The 25,479-nt window shown below is 45.3% G+C and overlaps 1 protein-coding gene across 1 annotated transcript in view; it reads right to left on the reverse strand.

Annotated features, from left to right (window-relative positions):
* Nucleotides 1–25,479, reverse strand: part of MAST2 (microtubule associated serine/threonine kinase 2) — a 213,154-nt gene that overhangs the window by 30,965 nt on the left and 156,710 nt on the right. The window contains 1 exon segment of the mRNA XM_021096724.1: nt 18,967–19,058. Within this exon segment, the coding sequence (XP_020952383.1) occupies nt 18,967–19,058 (92 nt within the window).

Raw genomic sequence — 25,479 nt, forward strand, 5'->3', positions numbered from 1 at the left:
GTTCCTTATATGGCCCAGTGGGCTAAGAACCTGACTAGTGTCCATGAGGATTTGGGTTTGATCCCTGGCCTCGATCAATGGGTTAAGGATCCAGCGTTGCCACAAGCTGTGGCATAGATGACGAATGTGGCCTCATTCCTCCGTTGCTGGGGCTGTGGCTATGCCGGCAGCTGCAGCTGATTTGACCCCCAGGCTGGGAACTTACATATGCCGAAGGTGCAGCCCTAAAAAAAAAGAAAAGAACCAGCCAAAAAAAGAGACTTGTGAGGTCTGGGAGGGTCCCACATGTAAAACTTTCAGTGCCTGCTCTCCATGGAGTCTAGATAAAAAAAAATAAAAAATAAAATCTGCAAAAATCAATCAGTAAACCCCACTATATTAACAGGCCAACAAAGAAAAACCATTATATCATCACATTGGACACAAAAAAGCATTTGACAAAAATTCAGTAACCAGTAACCTAGTTTCAAATATTACAAATTCAGTTAACCAACAACCTAATTTTCTCCAAACTAGGAACAGAAGAAAACATTCTTAAATTGTTAAGCGGCATCTACGACAAAGCTATAGTTAACATTTCCTTAATGGTGAAGACAGAATGCTCTACGATCAGAAATGAGGCAAGGATGCTAATGCTATAGCTGTTCCCATTCAGAGCTATACTGGAGGCCCTAGTGAATGAAATAAGGCAATAAAGAGAATAAAAATCACCTCGATTGGAAAGGAAGAAATAAAACTGTATTTATTCATAGATTGTTTATGTGACAGAATCTATAATAATGTTCCTCAAAACAGGCAATTTTAGCAAGGCTGCAGGATATAAGGTCAACATACAAAAATCTATTGTATTTCCACATGTTAGCAATAACCAGAAATTGCAAATAAAAATGATACCATTTACTGCATTAAAAATACGGAATGCTTAAGAGGTAAACCTGAAAAAGATGCATCAGAGCTATACAAATCAGGGTCAAGAGAAATTAAAGACGGTCTGAATAAATAGGGAAATATCCCATGTGTAAGAAGATTCAGGACTGCCAAGACGCCAGTTTTCCCTTAACTGATGGACGGGTTCAGAATAATCCAAATCAAAATCCCAGCTGCCTTGAAAAAAGTTAAGACTCTTTCTGGAGCAGTTTTAGGTGTATAGCAAAAATGAGCAGAAGGTACAGAGATGTTCTCTGTATGGCCTGCCTCACGCACGCACACCCTTCCCGCCGGCTGCCTTTGGGACAAGCTGCTTTTAAAATTCACTCGGAAAAGCAAAGGACAAGAAGCCAGACCAGAAAAAGAGTCCATACCATGCGAATCCAATTAGACTAAAATTCTATAAAATTCAGACTAATCTGTAAGGGACAGAACGCAGATCAATGGTTGCCTGGAGGCGGAAGGAGCTGTAAATGGACACGTGGGGACTGTGGGCCACGATGGATATAGGTACCGTTTCAGTAGTGGTACTCATTCCACAAAATTATCAAAATGTATGCTTTAAAACAAATATTTAAAAATGAAAATGTGTTTAGTTCATTCATGTTATACCATTTTTCACTCTTTTTGAGTGAAGATGGTTCACGTTTTTAGAAATCTTAGGTCTTCCACAGTTGGGTTTTTAAATTTAGATTTTGTGATTGGTTTTACTATAGATGGAAAATAAACCTCACCAAGACGCATAGCTTCCAATCAAAGAAGTGTATTAATGGCTCTGTTTTTTAGATCATGATACTTGGTGTTTTTTTTCGTTTACAGCCGCACCGCAGTGCAGCATACAGAAGTTCCCGGGCCAGGGATCCAATCTGAGCTGGAGCTGCGACCCACTGCCGCCGTAATGCCAGATCCTCAACCCACAGAGCCGGTCCGGGATCAAGCCAGCATCCTCCACAGAGACAAGCTGCATGATTAGCCCTTGCCTCGGAGCAGAAACCCCATCATGCTACTCGTCTTTCAGTTCCACCCAGAGGGCGATAAAAAATTTCTACCTTCTGTGACATTCAGCAGTTTTTCTTGGAAACTAATGGAAAGACGCATCTTTTTTTTTAAACAAGTGGTTCAAAATCTATTGAACTTGGAAGGTAAGGATATTCTATTTCCAATGTTTTTAAAAAATGGTAATTTACCTGTTTCAATAGGTGGCATCATTTTGGTCAATAAAAACACATACAGATGGGAACCTTTCAAAATATCCATTTTCAAAATGCTCTCTCTCTGGCACAAACGTCTTTCAAAATGCAGCCACTTTTTCATTCATTGTTAAAATGTCACTTTCACCCTGAAGGAAGAGACCAAGGGTATTTGCCTTCCCCGACCCTCTCAAATATCTCCTAGGCAGTATCCTACTAAAAATCATTTGTTAGCACAAAAAAGGTCAGCAAATTTGGAACACTTCGACATTTTTAAAAGGAAACTGCATTACATCACTTAGTCTAACCTTTTAAGTAACTTGCCACGAGACAACCAGTAAATTTCCCTCTTATACCCAATTTTCCAAAAGTCCCTCAACACCATTTCAGAAGGAATTGTAGCAATTCGCCTGTGAGCTGTGGCATGCGGCAGCGCGCCGAGGGAACGACGGACTGCGGGTGTACAGTGGAACACCACACGGTGTCCGTGATGTTAGGTACAAATTCAGACACAGTCTGACAAATGGATCTAATGAGTACAGCAAAGCTTGTGGGGGTTTTCTGGGGTCTTTTTAGGGCTGTACCCGTGGCATGTGAAAGTTCCCAGGGAGTTCCTGTCGTGGTGCAGCGGAAATGAACCCGACTAGGAGCCATGAGGTTGCAGGTTTGATCCCTGGCCTCGCTCCGTGGGTTAAGGATTCAGCATTGCCGTGAGCTGTGGTGTAGGTCGCAGATGTGGCTCAGATCTGGGGTTGCTGTGGCTGTGGTGTAGGCCAGCAGCTGTAGCTCCAATTCGACCCTTAGCCTGGGAACCTCCATATCCCGAGGGTACAGCCCTTAAAAAAAAAAAAAAAAAAAGTTCCCAGGCTAGGAGTCAAATCAAAGCTGAAGTGGCCGGCCTACCCCACAGACACAGCAACGGCAGATCCTGCTTAATCCATAAGCCTGCATCTCCATGAATGCTAGTTGGGTTTGTTACTACTGAGCCACAATGGGAACTCCCTAGTAAAGCTTAATTTAATCATCATTTTTCATGATAAAAAGTAAGCAGTTTTTATATTTTCCCCTCACACCCAAGTACATCAGCTTTTAGAGAACCACTGTGGTGAATGCTGCTATTTGAAAATTCTAAGTAGTAGAAAGGTACAAAGCAATCAGAAAAAATGCCCAGCTTTGGAGTTCCCACTGTGGCACAGCAGAAACGAACCTGACTAGGAACCATGAGGTTGTGGGTTCAATCCCTGGCCCTGCTCAGTGGGTTAAGGATCTGGCGTTGCTGTGAGCTGTGGTATAGGTTGCAGTCGCAGCTCAGATGCCGTGTTGCTATGGCTGTGGCGTAGGCCGGCAGCTACAGCTTCGATTCGACCCCTAGCCTGGGAACCTCCATATGCCGCAGGTGCGGCCCTAAAAGGCAAAAAAAAAAAAAGTCCAGCTTCAAAATTTCATAGACTGAGTAGAAAGAGGAAAGGAATTAGGGGGTTTCTTCATTAAGTCAGTCAAAGGCAAGGTGATTAAGGACTTCAGAAAGCCATAGTAAAGTCAGACCGCATTCGCCCAGAATTAGTTTATAACAGCTTCTGCATAAAAGGCGTCTTCTGAGTCTTAATAACTGAGTATGTCCTCTTTCCCCTCTGCCTGTTTTCAAACCCTTGATGGCATCTACCAGAATTAAGGGCAACACATGGTACATCTTTATTCCAGTGTCAGGGAGGTAAGTACTTGCTACTTCGTCGGTTATTGAGATTTATACATTTGCTCACTAGAATGTTCTAGAGCTGGTTCACAATTCCACGTCTAATATACCAAATATGGCCAACATCAGAGAGAGGAATCTGGCTTCCAAGTTATGGGGCAGTTGCCAGAACAGAGCCAAAAACAGATCTGTATGTGTGTGATTATAATCTTTGGCAAAAAGCGTCTGTGATTCAGGAGTAAATAATGATGCATTCCTACTACCTGGAAGCTGATGACATAACAGATTATAAAAGCATTCCTCCCAACAGGTCAGGCTCCAAAACAGTTTTCCAAAGGTACTCTTCTGACACTAACTAGGTGTACTGCAATTCAGTTCCGACACCAACCACACGGAGTTAGCACAGAACCAACAGGTTAAGGGCAAAGTCCTTAACGAGTCTGCCTCACTTCCTGCTTCAGCCATAAAACGTGGGAGGAGGGAGGTGCTTGTACTTCTGACCTACAGTGATTATAAATTCAGAGGTTTCCAGCTGCAATAATTCACTAGAATGACTCACAGAACGCAGAAAGTGTTCTATGTATCATTACAGTTTTACTAGAAAGTGTGTACAGGGGTGAAGTTGGGAATGAATGCAGAGCTGCTGTGCCCCCTCCTTGTAGAATCTAGACCCCTGGCCTCCCAGTACATAAATGTGTTCACCAACCAGGAAACTCTGCTCTGAGCTTCAGTGTCTACAGTTTTCATGGGAGTTCCCCCTACCGCATAACTCATTAAATCACCGGCAACACAAGTGAACTCAATCTCCAGCTCCTGTCTCCTCCCCAGGAGGTTGGGCTGGACAAAAGCCCCAATTTTCTAATCATGTGGTTGGTTTTCCTGGTGACCAGCCACCATTCTGACGCTACAGGGGGCCACCATGCGTTGCCTCAGCAGCAGTCACAAAGACGCGATCACTCAGGAAGTTCCAAGGTTTCTAGAAGCTCTGCGACAGGAACCTGGGATTAAGACCAGGGAAACTGTTCATCATACAGAAACTGTGGCTGAAGAAGTCTATGCTGCCTTTATTGTCTTTTCTCTATTTTTCCAACAGTCCTTTTACCAAGAGGCCAAACACTACTACTGTGAAGACCGTGACAATAAAATCAATAATTGGAATTGGTCGTCTTTTGAAGGAAGATCAGGATGGTAGAATAGTAACATTTTGAAGAAAATATCTAAGTTGACCCTTCTTACTGACTTAATAGTCACAAGTTCTGACCCCAGAAAAATCCTATCATTGAAAAGAACTTTTCCTTAAAAACAGCTAGAAATAGGAGTTCCCGTCGTGGCGCAGTGGTTAACGAATCCGACTAGGAACCATGAGGTTGCGGGTTTGGTCCCTGCCCTTGCTCAGTGGGTTAACGATCCAGCGTTGCCGTGAGCTGTGGTGTAGGTTGCAGACGAGGCTCGGATCCCGCGTTGCTGTGGCTCTGGCGTAGGCTGGTGGCTACAGCTCCGATTCAACCCCTAGCCAGGGAACCTCCATATGCCGCAGGAGCGGCCCAAGAAATAGCAACAACAACAACAACAACAACAAAAGACAAAAAAAAAAAAAAAAACAAAAAAAAAACAGCTAGCAATAGCTCAACAGGACAAAAAATCTAGTAGAAAACCTAGCAACCCGGAAAAAGCAGACCTTCTCAACTCTACCAAGCAGTTTAACGGTTGAAAAGAAACAGTTCAAAGACAAATAATCATCCATCCCAGAGACACAAATTATAACAACACATATAAACAAACAGAACAGGGAGCAGTCAGTTGACCTTTAACCAGCTGCTTCATTTCCAGGTTTAACTGGCTATAAAGAAACACGATTATATAGCAAGCGCTTGCATAAATACCATCCAGGTTAACAACAGGTCATCTTCCCATCCAAACTCCTCCCCACCCCAGCAAACGTAATCACTGCCCTGACTTTTACAGCAATCACTTCCTTATAGCTTTACCAACTAAGTATGTATCTCTAGATACTTTAGTTTTTCAATTTAAAAAACTGAGATACAGGAGTTCCCATGGTGGCACACCGGAAAGTAATCCAATTAGTAACCGTGAGGTTACCGGTTCGATCCCTGGCCTTGCTCAGTGGGTTAAGGATGTGGTGTTGCCATGAGCAGTGGTGTAGGTCGCAGACATGGCTCGGATCCCGCATTGCTGTGGCTGTGGCGTAGGCCAGCAGCTGTAGTTCCGTTTGGACCCCTAACCTTGGAATCTCTATATGCCATGGGTGCTGCTCTAAAAAAATAAAAAGTTGAGATATAATCCACACACCATAAAATTCGCCACTGTAACGTGCACAGTGTGGCCGTTTTAGCGTATTGGCGCAGTTTTGCAACCAGCACCACTACCTATTTCCAGAGCATTTCTTTATCACTCAAAAAAGAAACGACCTGTTAGCAGTCACTCCTCACACTCCCTCCCGAAGGCCCTGGCGACCACTGACCCTTCTGTTCCTGTGGAATTGCCTATCCGGGACATTTTCTAGAAATGGAATCACAAAATATGTGACCTTTTGTGCTCCAGTTTATCTATTTTCAAACTTTACCTGAGAAAGCGCCAGACCGTTTTTTTCAAACAATTTATAGTTCCACCAGTGGTACTTAAGTATTCGTAGTGTTTCGCATACCTATCTATACTTGGTTTTATTTTAATTTAAGCCATGTTTGATGGTCATATAATGGTATTTCGCTGTGATTTTATTTTGCATTTCCAGAGATACCAATGAGATTAAAGTATCTTGTATGGAGTTCCCGTCGTGGCGCAGTGGTTAACAAATCCGACTAGGAACCATGAGGTTGCGGGTTCGGTCCCTGCCTTGCTCAGTGGGTTAATGATCCGGCGTTGCCGTGAGCTGTGGTGTAGGTTGCAGACGCGGCTCGGATCCTGCGTTGCTGTGGCTCTGGCGTAGGCCGGTAGCTACAGCTCCGATTAGACCCCTAGCTTGGGAACCTCCATATGCCGCTGGAGCGGCCCAAGAAATAGCAAAAAGAAAAAAAAAAAAAAAGTATCTTGTATATTCATTGGCCATTTAGGTTGCTTTTGTGAATTGCCTGTTCAAATCTCTTGGCCATTTTTTTCTTTCTTTCTTTTTTTTTTTTTTTTTTTTTTTTTTAGGGCTGCACCTGAGGCACATGGAGGTTTCCAGGCTAGGGGTCTAATCGGAGCTGAGGCTGCCAGCCTATGCCACAGCCACAGCCATGCTGGATCCGAGCCGCGTCTACAACCTACACCACAGCTCACGGCAACGCTGATCCTTAACCCACCGAGTGAGGCCAGGGATCGAACCTGAAACCTCATGGTTCCTAGTTGGATTCATTTCTGCAGAGCCATGACAGGAACTTCTTGGCCCTTTTTTCAATTGTACTATCTTTTTATTGACTTACTGGAGGTGTTTCCCCCTCCTCCACCGACCCAGGCACCACCAGGGAACTCCTGGAGTTCTTCAAAAGTTCTGAATCCAAGCCCTTTGTCAGTTTTAAGTGTCATAATTATCTTCTCCATTGTATGGCTTGACTTTTCACAGTATCTTTTGGTGACTAGAAATTCTTAATTTCAATGTGGTCAAATGTCTCACCCTTTCCCTTCATGTTCTTTTTTTTTTTTTTACTTTTTTTTTTCCCCACTGTACAGCAAGGGGATCAAGTTATCCTTACATGCACACATTACAATTACATTTTTTTCCCACCTTTGTTCTGTTGCGACACCTTCATGTTCTTTGTTTAAAAAAATGAAGATGTTCTACCATATACCTTCCAAAAGTTTAGCGTTTTGGCTTTTAGATTTAAATCTATAATCCATGTATACCAAATTGTCATGTGTAAACTTCAAATATTTTACGATTTTTTTGGCCACATCCATGGCACATGGAAGTTCCAGGGGGGAGGAACTTAAGCTGCAGGTGTGACCTAGGTTGCAGCTACAGCAATGCCAGCTCCTTTACCCACTGCACCAGGCCTGTGATCCAACCGGTGCCACCAAGGAGACAAGCTGGGTCATTAACCCACAGCACCACGTCAGGAACTCCTAAATATCTTACACTTTTATTTGTCCATTATACCTACTGAAGCTGATAAAAAAGTCTACAATTCACCTAGAATTGTTTTTTGTGAAGGAAGGTAAGCCTTTCGATTTCTCCATGTGGAGATCCAGCTGTCCCAGTGTCATCTCTGTCATAAACCAAGTGTCCCTACGTGTATGGATGTGCTTCTGGGGTCTTCCTTCTCCTTCCCTTAAGTCTTCTCTTTGATATTCCTTATTTAAGTTAAGGATATCACTGCTCATTAGTCACCCAGCCAGGAAATCTGGAGACAATCAGTACCAACCCTGCCGATTTGATCTCATAAATGTTTCCATATTCCTATCTTTTCTCCATTTCTAACACCCCTTACATCTTGACATTGGCCAGGGCTTCTGACTGGCCTCGCAAATGCCAGCGTATCTTTCCTCTCGAATTCCCAAGCACCCTGGACATCAAGGTAGGAGAGCCCTTAACGACCGGGGGACATGACCGAGTAAGGACAGCTTGCTTTCACACACCCTCCGTCCCCCTGGGCCTGAAGGCGGAGTGGGGATCCTGCTGGTTCTTCACTTTCTCTTCCAGGCACCTTCCAGCTCTACTTCCCTCTTAAAATCAAGACTGATCAGTGACTTGTCCACACCGGGGTCTAAAAGGCATTTCAAACAATAGACGTAAGGGTTCCTGGAACCAAATGACTGCTTTCGGGGGGATGAAGTTTCTAGATGGCACAAGGGAGAAAGATTGGGATAGTGCTTGGAGAGCAGAAAGAATGAAACTAAAATTATGGAGACAAGGTCTAGAGTCTGGATCGGTCCAGGGAGTATGAGACTGAAGTGGCGTGGAGGAGACGCTCACTGGACGGTGGGCGTTCAGTGAACTCCAAGTCCTAAGCACCAAAAAGATCTTCAGCATCAATGTACTGAAACCACTAAGACTAACAGAGGAGGCGCTCCCGCTGTGGCGCAGCAGAAACGAATCCGACTAGGAACCGTGAGGGTGCGGTTCGATCCTTGGCCTTGCTCAGTGGGTTAAGGATCCAGTGTTGCCGTGAGCTATGGTGCAGGTCTCAGACATGGCTTGGATCCTGCGTTGCTGTGGCTCTGGCGTAGGCCTGGGAGTCTCCATATGCCGTGGAAGTGGCCCTAAAAAGACCAAAAATAAATAAATAACAGAGGAGTTAGAACCGAAGAGTAAAAGTGAGTCAAGAATTAAGGTATTTATAGCTGCAATGATGGGGAGTAAGAGATACAATTTAATAGTATAATATTCAAAGCTTTAGGAAATTAGGAAGAAGAGAGGGAGAATCATGAAAAGACAAGCGAGACATCAACTCTTCTTCCAAGCTCAATGGTAGGAGGTCATGAGAGAGGTCAGAGGTAAGAGTTAACATTTAAGAGGGCTGCAGACACTGTTCTAACCCTTCGCTCTCCCCTAGGATTTCATCAGAAGACTGAGCATAGGAGATCCTGTTGCGGCTCACTGGGTTAAGGACTTGACATTTTCTCTGTAAGGATGCACGTTGGATCCTTGGCCTTGTTCAGTGGGTTAAGGATCTGATGTTGCCATAAACTGCAGTGCACAGTGCAGGCTGGGATCTGGTGTTGCCATGGCTGTGGAGTGGGCCTCAGCTGCAGCTCCGGTTTGACACCTTGCCCGGGAACTTCCATATGCTGCAGGTTCAGCCATAAAAAGAAAAAGGAAAAGGACTGAGCATATAGGAGATTTTGCTGATGATAGACTATGAATTCCAGAAGGTACACTGGAAGAGTTTCAAGAGTCAGTGAGGATGAGAAAGAGTCAAACAGGGAATATTTGGAGATTTACAGGAACTAAGAATGTAGGAGATGGGGAGTTCCCACTGTGGTGCAGTGGGTTAATGATCCTCCTTATCTCTGTGGAGGCACTGGTTCGATTCCCAGCCCAGCTCATTGGGTTAAGAATCTGTTAAACTTTGCATTGCTGTAGCGGTGGCCTAGTTGGCAGCTCCAGCTCAGATTCGATTCCTGGCTTAGGCACTTCCATAATCAGCTGAAAAAGGAAAAAGAATAAAGAAAAGAAAAAGAAAAAGAATGTAGGAGACAGAAGGGGTGACTACCTGGGGCTTCCTACGGTGGCTGACATAAACGGGGATACGGGATAACGAAATTAGCTTCAGAGGAGTCAAGGCAGATAGAGGTTAGGGGCTGCAAGGGTTAGGGAGTAAAGAGAGGAGGCTTACCGGGGATTTTGCTCCTGACCCTGGAAGACAGGGCTCAGGGCTTAAGGAAGACAGTACTTCTGGTCCCAATATACTAGTTTAAAATCAGATGATACCTAACAAGTTTCATATAAATATGCATTCTCACTGATCTGTTAATCTTATCCTGCAAACGTGAACCGGCAAGTTCATGCCTACATATGATTTTCAGAGAATCTTTATGCATATATACGAAAAGAACACGAGAAAGGATATTTTGGGCAACATTGACCCTAATAGGGAAAAATTTAAAACAATCTAAATGTCTGTGCTAGTTACCAATTTAATATCTCTCAACTCCAAATTCAGCCATTAATACCGCTCTGCCGTAGAGGGAATTCCTTTAGGCATTTCCCTTATAGTGAACACAATGTTAAACTTTCTCGGTAGAGGGCGCTGGAGGGACGATGTAGAAGGAAGAGTCTCCCTTCCTTGCAGTCGGGAGTGAGGCAGTGAGGACAGGCAGGGGTGCTCTGACCTAGTCGCATCCTGGCAATCTTGCATCCCTGACCTGACCTGCGATCACCTTTCCGCAGCCCTCCCTGCAAGGCTGCTGAATGCCCCAGGCATGCCCACACCAGTCCCGGCTCCCTCTGCTTGTCTGGTGCACTCAACCCCTGCCCCCTAGCTTCGTCTTCCACCTCGTTCCCAAGGGATATAACACACTCCACGTCTCCTACTCTGTGCAGGCTCGGGTGCTAGCTGACGTGCCGGTGCTCCAGAGGGCTGCTTCCTGATTGCCCAGTGACTGGACGAGCCTTGGCCTGGGCCAGCCAGCACACGTTGACAGCCTCCAGGGGGCTACAACCATGTCTTCTCCAAAAGGGTCTGAATCTAGTTCAGAGGAAGTCTGAATTCGGTGTAGAGAGCCTTCTCACCAGGTTTGTTCTCTCCTGAGTATCTTTTCCTCAACTCTAGGGCACCCTTATCGGGTTCCTTTCCATCTTGAAGTTACTCTTTTATTGTCAGAGTTAATAATTCTATTAAACTTCAGTTGTTTAAATCACTGCGTGGTCACCTGATTAGGCCCAGACTGAGATACTATCCATCAATAAGAAAATTAACGTGTAAATTGTTACACAACATAATACGCTACAGGTAATAAAAATAAATGAACTAACTTCCCATTTACGGTCTGGCACATCAGGAGTTTAGAAGTGCTGCTGCATCCTATCAACAAGTAAAAAGCTGAACAAACCAAAAAGCAAACTCAGAACTGTCAGAGAAGGGAAGTCCCAGGGCAAACCACTGCTCCAAAATGAGAGAGAGAGAGAGAGAGAGAGAGAGAGAGAGAGAGAGATGCAGAGAATCACAACGCAACCCAGCAGAACCCAGGAGCAGACTACCCGGGCAGCAGCACCAAGGCAGGGAAACCTGAACTGTGATCCATGAACTGCCAGAGGCTCGGCGTACACAGCTTTGAGCGTTAAAAACCCCCAGGGGCGCAGTCACGGAGGGGCCCCCCACCACCTGGAGTTGCACCTACAGGACTCCTGCCGGAGCCTCCGAGGGAAGGTCTGAGAAAACTCCCCTCACGTTTCTAGCACGGAGAGGGGTAAAGGGACCATTCTGGAATACGTGGGCATTCCTCGCTTCTTAACAAGGCCTGCCCTCCGGAGAAACTATTCTACCAGAGCGTCGCCTTCTGGGGTTTGACCAGAGCCCACCCGACCTGGGAGAGGGAGACGGCGAACTCCAGCCGCTTCCAGCCACATCGCACCCAGGGCTGGAGGAGAACGCAGAGCAGTGGTGTGTTCGCAGTCCAAGGCACAGGCTCCCCGAGAGACTGAGGACGACAGAGCACTCAGCCCGCCGACGCCTCACCGCTGCGTTGCTCGAGGCCTAGTTATAGCATTTCTTTCACCCAGTACCCCACGGCTGCCTTTCAACCCAAACTACGAGGCATCCTGAAAGGCAAAAAACACAGTCCAAAGAGACTGAACAAGCAGCAGAACCAGTCAGATATGATAGGAATGTGGGAATTAACAGAGCAAATTTTTTTTTAAAAAAAAGGAACCTATGATTAATATGCTAAGGGCTTTGACGGAAAAAGTAGACAACAGTGAGAACAGATGGATAATATAAGCAGAGAGAGAGAAATGCGAAGAAAGCAGCAGAAACGCTAGAGGTCAAAAGCACTGTAATAGAATTTAAAGTGTCTTTGAAAAGCTCATTAATGGAACTGACCCAGTTGGGAAAAGAATCTCTGACCTTAAGGATATGATATCAGAACTCTAAAAACTAAAAAGGAAAGGGGGGAAAAAAAAAAAAAAGGACTGAAATTAATAGAAGAGAATATCCAAGAACTACGAGAACAACTAGGAAAGACACATGTAATGGAAATAGCAGGAGAAATAGAAATTTTTTTTTTTTTCTTTTTAGGGCCACACCTGCAGCATATGGAAGTTCCAGGACTAGTGGTTGAATCAGAGCTGCAGCTGCTGGCCTACACCACAGCCACAGCAACAGGGGATCTGAGCCACATCTGCAACCTACACTGCAGCTTGAGGCAATGCTGGATCCTTAACCCACCAAACGAGGCCAAGGATTGAACCCACATCCTCTTGGATACTAGTCAGGTTCTTAACCTGCTGAACCACAACGGGGAACTCCCCAGAAGAAATATTTGAAACAATAATGATCAATAATTTCCCCACATTAATGTCAGACACCAAACCACAGATTCAGGAAACTCAGAGAACACCAAGAAGGATTCAATGTGAAAAAAAGTACATGTAGGCATATCACATTCCAACTTTGAAAAAACCAAAGACAATGAAAAAATCCTGAAAGAAACCAGAGGGAAAAAACATCTTACGTATAGAGAAGGAAAAGATAAAAATTATATTCTGTTTCTCAGACACTCTGCAAACAAGGGAGTTGAGAGAAAAAACAAAAAAACAAAAAACCAACTAACCTAAAATTCTGTGCCCTGCGATACTACCCTTCAAAAGTGAAGGGGAAATCAAGACTTTCTCAGACAAACAAAAATTGAGGGAATCTGTTGCCAGCAGACCTGCCTGATAAAGACTGTTAAAAGTTCTGAGAGAAGGCAAATGATACAGATCAGGAACTTGGATCTACATAAAGGAAAAGCATTAGAGATGGAATAAGTGAAGGCAAAACGAAAACTTTGATGTTTTATATTCCTAACTGATTTAACAGATAACAGATTATTCAAAATAAGAACAGCAAAAATATATTCAAGTAGGTATTTTTATGTGTCTATTTCATATGCTTAGGGGTAAGTAAAATGAAAGCCTGCAATCATACAAAGGAGAGCAGGGAAGAATTAGGATTGTTGGCTATTATAAGGTATTTACAAGACCTGTGAAGCAATAGAATGTTATCTGAAAACGGGCTTGGATTATCTGTAAATGTACACTGCAAACCCTAAAACATACACAAGGAGTTCCCATTGTGGCTCAGTGGTAACAAACCTGACTAGTATCCATGAGGATGCGGGTTTGATTCCCGGCCCCGCTCAGAGGGTTAAGTATCCAGCATTGCTATTAGCCATGGTGTAGGTCTCAGACTCGGCTTGGATCCCGCGTTGCTGTGGCTGTGGTATAGGCTGGCAGCTGTAGCTCCAATTTGACCCCTAGCCTGGCAACTTCCACATGCTGCTGGTGTGGTCCTAAAAAGACAAAAATTAACTAATTTAAAAAACACATACAAAAAGGAAAATACGGGGGTTCCCGTCGTGGCGCAGTGGTTAACGAATCCGACTAGGAACCATGAGGTCGCGGGTTCGGTCCCTGCCCTTGCTCAGTGGGTTAAGGATCCGGCGTTGCCGTGAGCTGTGGTGTAGGTTGCAGACGTGGCTCGGATCCCGCGTTGCTGTGGCTCTGGCGTAGGCCGGTGGCTACAGCTCCGATTCAACCCCTAGCCTGGGAACCTCCATATGCCGCGGAAGCGGCCCAAGAGATAGCAACAACAACAACAACAACAACAAAAAAAAAAAAAAAAAGGAAAATACAACTGATATGCTAACAAAGGAGAGAATATGGAATCATATAAAATGCCCTACTAAAAACCATGAAAGAGAGAAAAAGGGTAGAAGAGAAAAATAGGAAAAAAGACCAAGGCAAAAAAAGGAAAACAGTAGCAAATATGGTAGATACTAATCCAACTATATCAAGAATCACCTTAGGAGTTCCTGTTGTGGCTCAGTGGTAGTGAGCCCGACTAGGATCCATGAGGATGCGGGTTCAATCCCTGGCCCTGCTCAGTAAATTAAAGGATCTGGCATTGCTGTCAGCCATGGTGTAGGTCACAGACACAGCTCAGATCCCGCGTTGCTGTGGCTGTGGCGTAGGCTCTGATTCAACCCTTAGCCTGGGAATTTCTACATGCCACAGGTTTGGCCCTAAAAAGTAAAAACAAACAAACAAACAACAAAAACCTGGTTCTTTGAAAAGATCAACAAAATGGACATGCCCCTAGTGAGGCTAACTAAGGGGAAAAAGGCGAAGACATAAGTCACTAACAGCAGAAATGAAAGAGGGGCAGCATTACAGACTCCATGGTACTAAAAGGATAATAAAGAAATATGAACAACTATATGCCCACGAATTTGATTAAATACTTAAAAGATAAACCTGCTAAATCTTACACAAGAAGAAACAGACAATCTGAATAGGCTTATATTTATTAAGGAAATTTAATCACTATTTAATGCCTTTCCACAGCAGAAAGCACCAGGCCCAGATAGGTTCACTTGCGAATTCCACCAAAACATTCAAGAAATTATACCAACTCTCCACAATCTCTTCTAGAAGACAGAGGCAGAGAGAACTGGGAACTTCCACATGCCACAGGTGGGCCCTAAAAAGGCAAAAGACATAAAAACAAAAAAACCTTTGAGCAAATTAGGAATAGAAAGCTGAAAGAGAATGAGTATGTGCATACATATAACTGAATCACTTTGTTGTACAGCAGAAATTATCACAACTTTGTAAATTAACAGAAGAGAGAGCCAGAAACAGACCCATATAAATATAATTAACTGATGTTTGACAAAGAAGCAAATTACAATAGAAAAAAGATAGGAGTTCCTACTGTGGCACAACGGGGTTGGCTGTGTCTCTGGAGTGCTAGGATGTAGCTTCGACTCCTTCCCGGCACAGTGGGTTGGGGATTCAGTGTTGCAGTGTCTGTGACATGACATGGGTCACAAATGCAATCTGGTCCCTGGCCCAGGAACTCCATATGCTGCTATGGGGTGGCCAAAAAAGGAAAAAAAGAGTCTTTTCCAACAAATACTGCAAGAACAACTGGACAGCCATATGCAAAAAAAAAAAAAAAAAAAAAAAAAAGACATAAGATTTTCATAAAAATTAACTCAAAATGGAGCACAGACTGAGTTCGCATTGTAGCTTAGTGGGTTAAAAACCCGACCAGTATCCATGAGGATACAGGTTCAATCCCTGGCCTCACTCAATGGATCTGGTGTTGCCATAAGCTGTGGCGTAGGTTGTAGACACAGCTCAGATCTGGCATATGCCAGCAGCTGCAGCTCTGGTTTGATCACTAGCCTGGGACTTCCATATGCCATTGATGTGGACCTAAAAAGAAAAACAAAAAACAAAAGACAAAAAAACAGGATTAGAGACCTAAACATAAGACACAAAACTATAAAACTCCTAGAAAAGGCAGTTCCCGTTGTGGTGCAGCAGAAACAAATAGGACTAGTATCCATGAGGACGCGGGTTCTATCCCTGGCCTCACTCAGTGGGTTGGGGATTTGGTGTTGCTCTGAGCTGCTGTGAGCAGATGTGGCTCAGATCCTGCATTGCTGTGGCTGTGGTGTAGGCCGGCAGCTGTAGCTCCGATGGGACCCCTAGCCTGGGAACCCCCACATGCTGCAGGCACGGCCCTAAAAAGCAAAAACAGAACAAAAAACAAACAAACAAACAAAAACTCTCCTAGATGATAACACAGGGAAAAACCTTGATGACCTGGGGCAGGACAATGACATTTGAGATGCAATACCAGATGGATCTAAAAACTTCTGCTCAAAAAAAAAAGGGAGTTCCCGTCGTGGCTCAGTGGTTAACGAATCCAACTAGGAACCATGGGGTTGCGGGTTCCATCCCTGGCCTTGCTCAGTGGGTTAAGGATCCAGCGTTTTAGATAAATAAATAAATAAAAATAAAACTGCTCTAGGAGTTCCCACTGTGGCACAGCAGGTTAATGACCTGGCATTGTCTCTGCAGTGGCTTGGGGTTGCTGCTGAAGCACAGGTTTGATCCCTGGCCCGGTTCAGTGAGTTAAGGATCTGGTGTTGCTGCAGCTGTGGCTTGGATTCTATTCCTGGCCTGGGAACTTCCATATGCCATGAGTACAGTCAAAAACAAAAACAAAACTACTTTAAAAAAGTTTATTAAATTAAAAAAAAGCAAAACAATGAACTAGGAAGGTTCCATTCCCAGAATGGCTTAGTAAGTGCCTCCTGAACTGACCTTACTGTAGTTATAATCTATAATATTTAATATTGAACTGAACTGTACAGAATAAACGAACCTACTTTCAATTCAACAGGCCCCATACTTTCTAACAAATTCCAAACTTCAAAGTGAAAATAACAAGTCTTAGAATATCCTGTGGACCCACATATCAAAAGGTGTAAGATTCGAGAATCTGATAATGAAGTTTGCTCAGTACGGAACAATTAGTGCTGCCTTTCGCAGCATCTGGTTAAGCATAGAGGCTATGGCCACAAAAAGGGCTTTTAAACCAATTCTTCCTCCCTGGGTCTGAGGCCTGCCTAGAATTTCTGCAGTGATTTAAGGAGAGATGACAATGATGATATAGCTGACATGTGTGTAGTACCAAGCGTGTTATACCTATTACAAAGCAGAGTCACAGACCTGGGCAGGCCAAAAAGGCCAGATGATGCGCTCAATCAAAGCTCCTTGAGCAGAAAAGATTTAGTCCCAAACTCCGTCAGGAATCCAAACAGACAGATAATCACGTCGGAGCGAGGTGGCCAGTAGCAATCACTGCCAGGTGCTCACATTACAGTTGTGAAACTATGTTCACGGTCTAGACGTGCTAAATCCACTCTGATACATGGAAAGGCCAGGTCAGATACAGGCGGAGCCTTTAGAAAGTTCATGGCTAGAGGCACCATGTGAGCTAACACATAACCCAGCCAGTCCGGGCGTGGGGGGAAGTATCTACGCATGACGAGAGCTTTGCTTTAAAAGCCAAGTAGGTCTCAAGTCCCCTGGGTCTCCCTGGGCTCTTGGTGACGTGAGGCAGTTTGGTTTGATGTGATTCTTGGAGAAGGGCCGTGCTGGATCTGAGTAAAGTGAGACCCTTCTCCCAAGGACAAAGATAAGTTTCATAATCACCCGACTCCCAGGGTATCGCCCCCCCCCCCTTTTTTTTGGCTTTTTAGGGCCACGCCTGCAGCACATGGAGGTTCCCAGGTTGAATCACAGCTATAGCCGCTGGCCTACACCACAGCCACAGCAACACCAGATCCGAGCCGCATCTGCAACCTCACCACAGCTCACGGCAATGCCGGATCCTTAACCCACTGAGCGAGGCCAGGGATCGAACCCGCAACCTCGTGGTTCCTAGTCGGATTCGTCTCCACTGGGCCACGACGGGAACTCCCTCAGGGTGCTTAAACAACTATTCCACATGCATTCTCACTTTCTCCCTCCAAAGACAGTCAACTGTGAGCAAGGAGACAAACTGAAGTGGAACAGGCCTGTCTTATTTGGTTTAATGCTATACCGTTTCACTACTTGGGTATCTTTTTATTGCCCACAGATAGATAAGGCCTGCAGATTACCAAACACAGGGAGCAATGACTTTCTATGGTTCCAAGTCTGCTCTGTTTCCATTATCTCCAGGTCTGGAACTTCCACTGTAAAAAGTAGAGCAGTGAACAGTGTAGCCAAGCAACAACCCCTTCAGCAAAGCTGAGGCTCCTGGTCTGGCTCCCCTGGGATGTAAGAATACATGCCCAGACCAAAAGACATGCCTAACTCAAATTAGGTCTTCTACCTCATAATTCCTTTTTTTTTTTTTTTTGCCTTTTCTAGGGCCACACCTGTGGCATATAGAGGTTCCCAGGCTAGGGGTCGAATCAGAGCTGTAGCCACTGGCCTACACCACAGCCACAGCAACATGGGATATGAGCCACGTCGGCAACCTACACCACAGCTCATGGCAACACCAGATCCTTAACCCACTGAGCAAGGCCAGGAATCGAACCCACAACCTCATGGTTCCTCGTCGGATTCGTTCACCTCTGAGCCACAACAGGAACTCCTACCTCATAATTCTTATACATTCCTTAGTCAGAGGCAAGTAATTCCAGCCTTACGCTACCCTGAAGAGCCCACATTCCAGATGAAGCAGAGCCTGAAGACATGAGATCATTCGCTTCAATTCCAATACGTGAAATCAACGTCACTGTGAAACGAACACGCCTCTCACTTTGCTGCCTCCTCTTCTAACAGAGGGAGTTATTAAGAGTCGCACGAGGCAGAATACCATCTCCGTGGGCCCTGACTCCTGGGCGTGGTAGGACAAAATGCTGCTGGAGCCCTCATCACATGGCCCCAGATGCCTGGAGTCACCACACATTCTCCACGCACTAGAGCAGAGGTGGTGGACCCAGGATACACACAAGACCAAAGGCGATGTTGACAGGTCGAGGCAAGAAATGACTAAGAGTCAAAAATAGACAGAACACAGTCTCCCACAGAAAGCATGCCCACGGGCTCTGCCAAGTGAAGGGACAATGAGATATGCTGAATCACACAAGCTGAGAAGTAAGGAAAGAAACGGGGCATCTGTGACCACTCTTTCATTCCACCTTCCTTCACCTCCAAGCACTCACCTGTGTGGCCATGGAGTGGTGAGTGGGGTCGCGGGAGTGTAGGGGACGTGCTAGAGGTCACAATCAGACTCTTGCGGTTACTTGTCCGACAGCTGCAAGGAAAACACAAATGTCAGTTACAACAGGGCTGCGTCATGGGCCCAGAGAACCCAAACGGCTAGTAAGGAGCCCGAGAGTGACAGCAGTCCACGAGCTGGGCAGTACACCACTTTAAACTGAACTGGCTCAGCAATTACTGTTTGTACAGTGAGATTTCACAAATCACCGTGTTCCGTCTTGGAATCGCTTTCGTCTGTCTTGATTTTTATCTTGTGTTGCCACGGCACTTTTTTAATGTGTAGGTTTTGCTCCCCTGAGCAAATACACAGAGTTCCCTAAAGGAAACAACCATGTCTTAAATGGTGTGTAATGAAGAATGACCACTGAGAACTGGATTCAGAAAACAAAACACCAAAGTCAGAAATACTCTCATATCTCATAAAAATTAATCTTGCCCAAAAAATGAAACTATTAACTTAAAATCTATTTTTAAAAACCGCTTAATCAGTGAATTAAGCAATATTCTTCAAAAACAACAACAAGGAGTTCCTGCTGTGGGTCAGAGGAAATGAATCTGACTAGCATCCATGAGGATGCAAACTCAATCCCTGGCCTCGCTCAGTGGGTTAAGAATATGGCATTGCTGTGGCTGTGGTGAAGGCCAGCGGCTACAGCTCCAATATCACCCGTAGCCTGGGAATCTCCATATGCCACAGATGCCGTCCTAAAAAGACAAGGAAAAATATTCTTATTTCACCATAAACTTCAGCATAGGCCTAGGTTCCTTCTGTAAAGTTGGCTTTTCTTCACATTTTAACACCTGAGCTTTTTCTTGTGGCTGTTTGTAGAAAGCCAAATCATGATGAAAAGCCATTTCATGCTATATCTACTACTGAAAAGTGTGTATAAATTTTCTGAAAGTTAGCCCATCTTTTATTCATTCATTCATTATTTATTTATTTTTATGGGAGGAGGAGCCGCTGTAATGACTAGTCTTTACAATACATCTTGAGTGAGTTACTGCAGGGGCTCGGTGGGCCAGCTGGTAGGGCACCAGCTTGCAAGAGGTTCCACAGCTAGGGCATTGCTGAGTCTCGCCTCTGTGTACCCAGAACCAGATGGTGGCACTGTTGGTCTCTTGGCAGATGCAGCCACTATCCACTTGTTGGTGCTGGAGAGGACTTCGTTAGGGTCTTCTTTTGGAGTTTCCGTTGTGGCTCAGCGCAAAGGAACCCAACTAGTTACCGCGAGGACACAGGTTTGATCCCTAGCCCTGCTCAGTGGGTTAAGGATCTGGCGTTGCCGTGAGCTGTGGTGCAGGTGGCAGACACAGCTCCAATTTGACCCCTAGCATGGGAACTTCCATATGCCACACCAGGTGTGGCCTTAAAAAATAAAATAAAATAAAAAATAGGGTCCTCCTTGGTACCTGAGGCCCCTTCGGGGCGGCCATTCTGTAAGGGCCCAGCCCCTGGCACCAGCCATCATGACCGCCTTCCCCAGCCCAGTCGCCTCTTCTTCATCAGCGGCAGCACCTCCAGAGGCCAGAGTGTACCGCAGGGACTCCATCTGGACCTCGGGCCCTCAGGGCCTGTGCAGCCAGCGCTCCAGTTCCGAGGAGTAACCTTGACGCCGTCACACCCGCTACAAACACCAGCACTTCCCAGACCCTCTTTTGAAGGCCTTCAGGAGGCCCGTCCTCTATACTCATCCAAGTAAATATTTACTCAACATCAGCTGTGCCCCAGGCACCGCTCTAGATGCTTAGGGAAGCAGCAGCGAACAAGAGAGTGAACAGTGCCATGAAGAAAGCGGGAGAGAGGGTTCAGGAAGCAGAAGAGAAGTCGAGTAGGTGGCAGGAAGGAAAAAGGACAGGAAAAGAAGTGGGCTGTGGAAGCTCTGGGCGTGAGACCACACACAGCCGGACTCCGTAGGCTGGTAGATGGTAGACTGTGATGAAGGACTACTGGGATGCGACAAGAAACTGCAGGGAGAACTGTGACCAACCTTAAAAGGCTGCAATTAGAAAATGACAAGCACTTTTCCCTGAGAAACTCTCAGGACTAATCTAATCCTGTCTCGCGCCTCTTATGACCCCCGTTACCGTCAAATGCCCAAGCCGTCCCTTCTGATTTGACACAGAGTCCCTTCACTCCTTGATCTTTTATTTTTATTTATTTATTTATTTTGTCTTTTTGCCTTTTCTTGGGCCACTCCTGCGGCACATGGAGGTTCCCAGGCTAGGGGTCCAATCGGAGCTGTAGCTACCGGCCTACACCACAGCCACAGCACCGCAGGATCTGAGCCACATCTGCGACCTGCACCACAGCTCACGGCAACGCCGGATGCTTAACCCACGGAGCGAGGCCAGGGATCAAACCCGCAACCTCAGGGTTCCTGGTCGGATTCGTTAACCACTGCGCCACGACGAGAGCTCCTCCCTGATCTTTTAAAAAAAGCTCACACACGCTGGGCCTCCATGAACTCTGTTATCAACAAACCATATCCTTACCTTCTTCTCAATATTCAATTTAAATTCTAGTTACAGCTGGAACCTTGCTATTCCTCCCGGACACCAGAGTCCTGGTGAAAGCCCAACCCTTTTAAATCCAACTTTCCATCTATTGTGCAACTACACACGGGCAGCTGGAGGTGACCAAAAAAATCCAAAATCATATAGGCTGGTGTGTGTGTTTACGATGATAAATTTCAAGTGAGTCCATACTACAGCCATCTAGGAAATACGCTCCCTCCAAGGCAATTTCTCCCCAAACTTCCAGCACTCCTTCCCCAAATCCTACCCTTATATCTGCTGACTGCTTTTTATTCAATTAGGGGCGAAAAGAAATAATGCAAAAAGAAGTACGACACATTCCTGCTACAAAAACCTATTAGCCCAAATCTAGATCCATAAAATCGACTTTCCCATCCGCACCAGCAGGAGGGACCACGTTCCTATCAATCCCTCTACTCACCAGTACTTGCACTGTCCTCCTTCTCCTATGTCATGAATTTCTACTTCTTACTGGATCATTCTCATCATCATAAAAAGATGCTGTCAGTCCTCTAGCCTTTTTCTTTTTTCCCCCCCTCTTTAGGGTCACACCCACAGCATATGGAGGTTCCCAGGCTAGGGGTTGAATTGGGAGCTGTAGCTCCCGGCCTACACCACAGCCACAGCAACGCGGGATCTGAGCCACGTCTGTGACCTACACCACAGCTCACGGCAACACCGGATCCTTAACCCACTGAGCAAGGCCGGGGATCAAAGCTGCGTCCTCATGGATGCCAGTCGGGTTCGTTAACCGCTGAGCCGTGACGGGAATTCCCCATTCCTTCCATCCTAAAAAACTAGAAATAAAACCTTCCATAGACCTCGGTCAACTTTGTGAATGAAAACTACTGCCTGCCACATCAGTAAACAAAGAATGGTGCAGCCATCAAGCCATCACATCATAGCTCCTGAAGGAACTCAGGACGGAAACAGGACACCCGCCATCTAGGAGTGAGCAGCTGTGGTCACCCCCCTTCAGGAGACTCAGGGTGAGAAAGCTCAGGACACTGCCCCCAGATGTTCTAAGGGGAAATAAAACATACTCTCAAGAATATAAACTCCGGGCCCTTCAGTTTTCAACATGAACAATTTTACAGAACGTACATATGAAACCACATTAAACCACAGAACGCTCATCCAGACCAAGCAAGTCCTGAGCAGAGACTCGCCTCAAGGACTTCTCTACCTGGGCTTCGGCTACTTTCCTCACCAGGTACGTACGCCCTTCCTCCTTGACCCAATTCCACGCATTCTTTAAGAATCGTGAGCGCAAGTGAAGTTTTGTATGATCTCTTTGTTATCCTTCTGACCAGGCAGGAGGACGTCTCTACTCTCCTTGAAGGCCTTTGGCACTTGTCGTCCCTAAGACTCAGGGTCTCAGTGTCAAAGCTGTGCAGGAGGAACGGACAGAGCTTTGCAATGAGAAGACCGGAGTTTGCGATTGCGGGTGACCCTCGAGCAAGTCTCAGAAAGCCTCATGCCCTGTTGCTCTCAAACATAAAATTAAGATAATAGAAACCTTATGTGTCATTCTGGACTCCTCCCTTTTATATGTCAATCTGCTATAAATCTTGTTGGCTTTAACATCAAAACATATACAAAATCTGATCATTTCTCACTTCTTTCGCCACGGCCACCTTGGACCAGGCCACGGTCACCTCTTACCCGAATTACCTGAAACAGCTTTCTCATTCGTATTCCTGCTTCCACTCCTCCTCCCTAATCTATTCTCAACAAAACAACCTTTACAATATAAATCAGAAAAAACATCCACTTCCACCCAGGACAGATTAACAAAGAAAAGATTTACGCTCTCACCTTGTACAACCAATAAACTGGACCGAGAAAGGAAACCCTTTTCAGGCGCTGGGCAACAAGCAGGACAATAAATGGGACGGTGATGGTTGAGAGGAGGGAAACAGCCAAGCAGCCAAGGTGAGGACTCTCACTGCCTGAGCTCACCATCTGGAAGACACCCCAGCCGTGGCACAGAGAGGACGTGACCTGCACGGAACCTGGAGGCTGAGGACACCACCCAGGAAAAAGAGCAGGTGTGCTTCTCCTTGGTACTCGGGGTTGGGAACAGTTGATGTTCCCACCAGGCAGAGGGCAAAACCCTGGCAATTCATGGGACATCAGCAAGGAAAAACCAGCCCCAAAGGCTAATCTAGTCCCACCTAACAAAGTTGAAAAGCAATCAGCGAAGTTCTCTTGCAGCTCAGCGGGTTAAGGATCTGGCGTTGCCAGTGCAGTGCCTCAGGTCACTGCCGTGGCGCAGGTCTGATCCCTGGCCCAGGAACTTCCATATGTCACAGATGTGGCCAAAAAAATAAAGAAATTAAAATAGATTAAAAAAAATACAGTCCTCAAAAGGGTCACATTGTTTCTAAGTAACGTAACTGCTTCCCAAAACAAGGCTCAAAAAGAGTGAGAGAAATAAAAATGTGAAATACACATCAAGGTCAAATTCACAGTGATTTGCATGTAATAAAATTACTAGGCATGGGCAAAGGTAGGAAATATGACCCATAATGAGGGGTGAAATCAGTAGACCCAGAGATGACAAACATAGTAGAACTGGTAGAGAAGAAACATTAAAACCATTATAACTGTATTCCATATTCTCTTCTGTTTTTGTTTTTCTTTTTTCTTTTCTTTTTTTTTTGCTTTTTATGGCCACACCTGCGGCATATGGAGGTTCCCAGGCTAGCGGTTGAATCGGAGCTACAGCTGCTGGCCTCCACCACAACCACAGCAATGTGGGATCCAAGCTGTGTCTTCAACCTACATCACAGCTCACGGCAACACTGGATCCTTAACCCACTGAGCGAGACCAGGGATTGAACCTGCATCCTCAAGGATACTAGTTGGGTTCGTTAACCGCTGAGCTACAAAGGGAACTCCCAAATTCTATGTTTTCCATAAGGCATGGGAAAGTATGAGCATGTTAAGGAGAGAGTACAGATTAGATCTTTTTAAAAATGCCAACAGAACTTCCAGAGATTAGGAGTCTCAGATGAGCAAGGCCAGAGCGGAGCCACATATGTGACCTACACCACAGCTTACAGCAACGGATCCTTAACCCACTGAGCAAAGCCAGGGATCAAACCCACATCATCACAGACATGTTAGGTTTTTAATCCACTGAACCACAACAGGAACTCTGAGAAAAGGGTATTTAATTTAATTTAGTTTATTTATTTATCTTTGTCTTGTCTTTTTAGGGCCACACCCACAGCATATAGGGGTTCCCAGGCTAGGGGTCAAATCAGAGCTGCAGCTACCAGCTTACACCACAGCCACAGCAATGCCAGATCCAAGCCGTTTCTGTGACCTATACCACAGTTCATAGCAATGCCGGATCCTTAACCCACTGAGCACGGCAAGCGATCGAACCCGCATCCTCATGGATGCTAGTTGGGTTTGCTAATCCCTGAGCTGAGACAGGAACTCCAGAAAAGGGTATTTTGAAAGGAAAGAGGAACGGGGAGCTGTGGGACACCTTGAAGCGGACTACACATGTGACCAGAGGTCTTAGAAGGGAGAGGACAGACAGAAAAACATTTGAAGAAAGGATTGCTGAAAAATTTCCAAATGTGATGATAGTTATAAACGTCCAGATCCAAGAGGCTCAATGCACCCAAAGCACAAGAAACATGAAGTACCTCAGGGCATATACTGTTGCCAGTCTAAGATGATAAAATCTTCAGAGCAGTCAGGCATAAAAATTCTGTAACACTTAAAAGAACAAAACAACAATGATAACAGACTACTATTTGGTAAACAGTAGATACAACCAGAAGCCAGTGGAGAAATGCCTTAAAGTACCGAACCTAGAAACTGGAGCCAAGTGGAAATACTTTTCACAAAGATAATCCAAATAAAGACTCTTGCAGAGGCACAAGAGCTGCACTAACCCA

Source organism: Sus scrofa, chromosome 6 (genome assembly GCF_000003025.6).
Source record: "Sus scrofa isolate TJ Tabasco breed Duroc chromosome 6, Sscrofa11.1, whole genome shotgun sequence".
NCBI lineage: Eukaryota > Metazoa > Chordata > Mammalia > Artiodactyla > Suidae > Sus > Sus scrofa.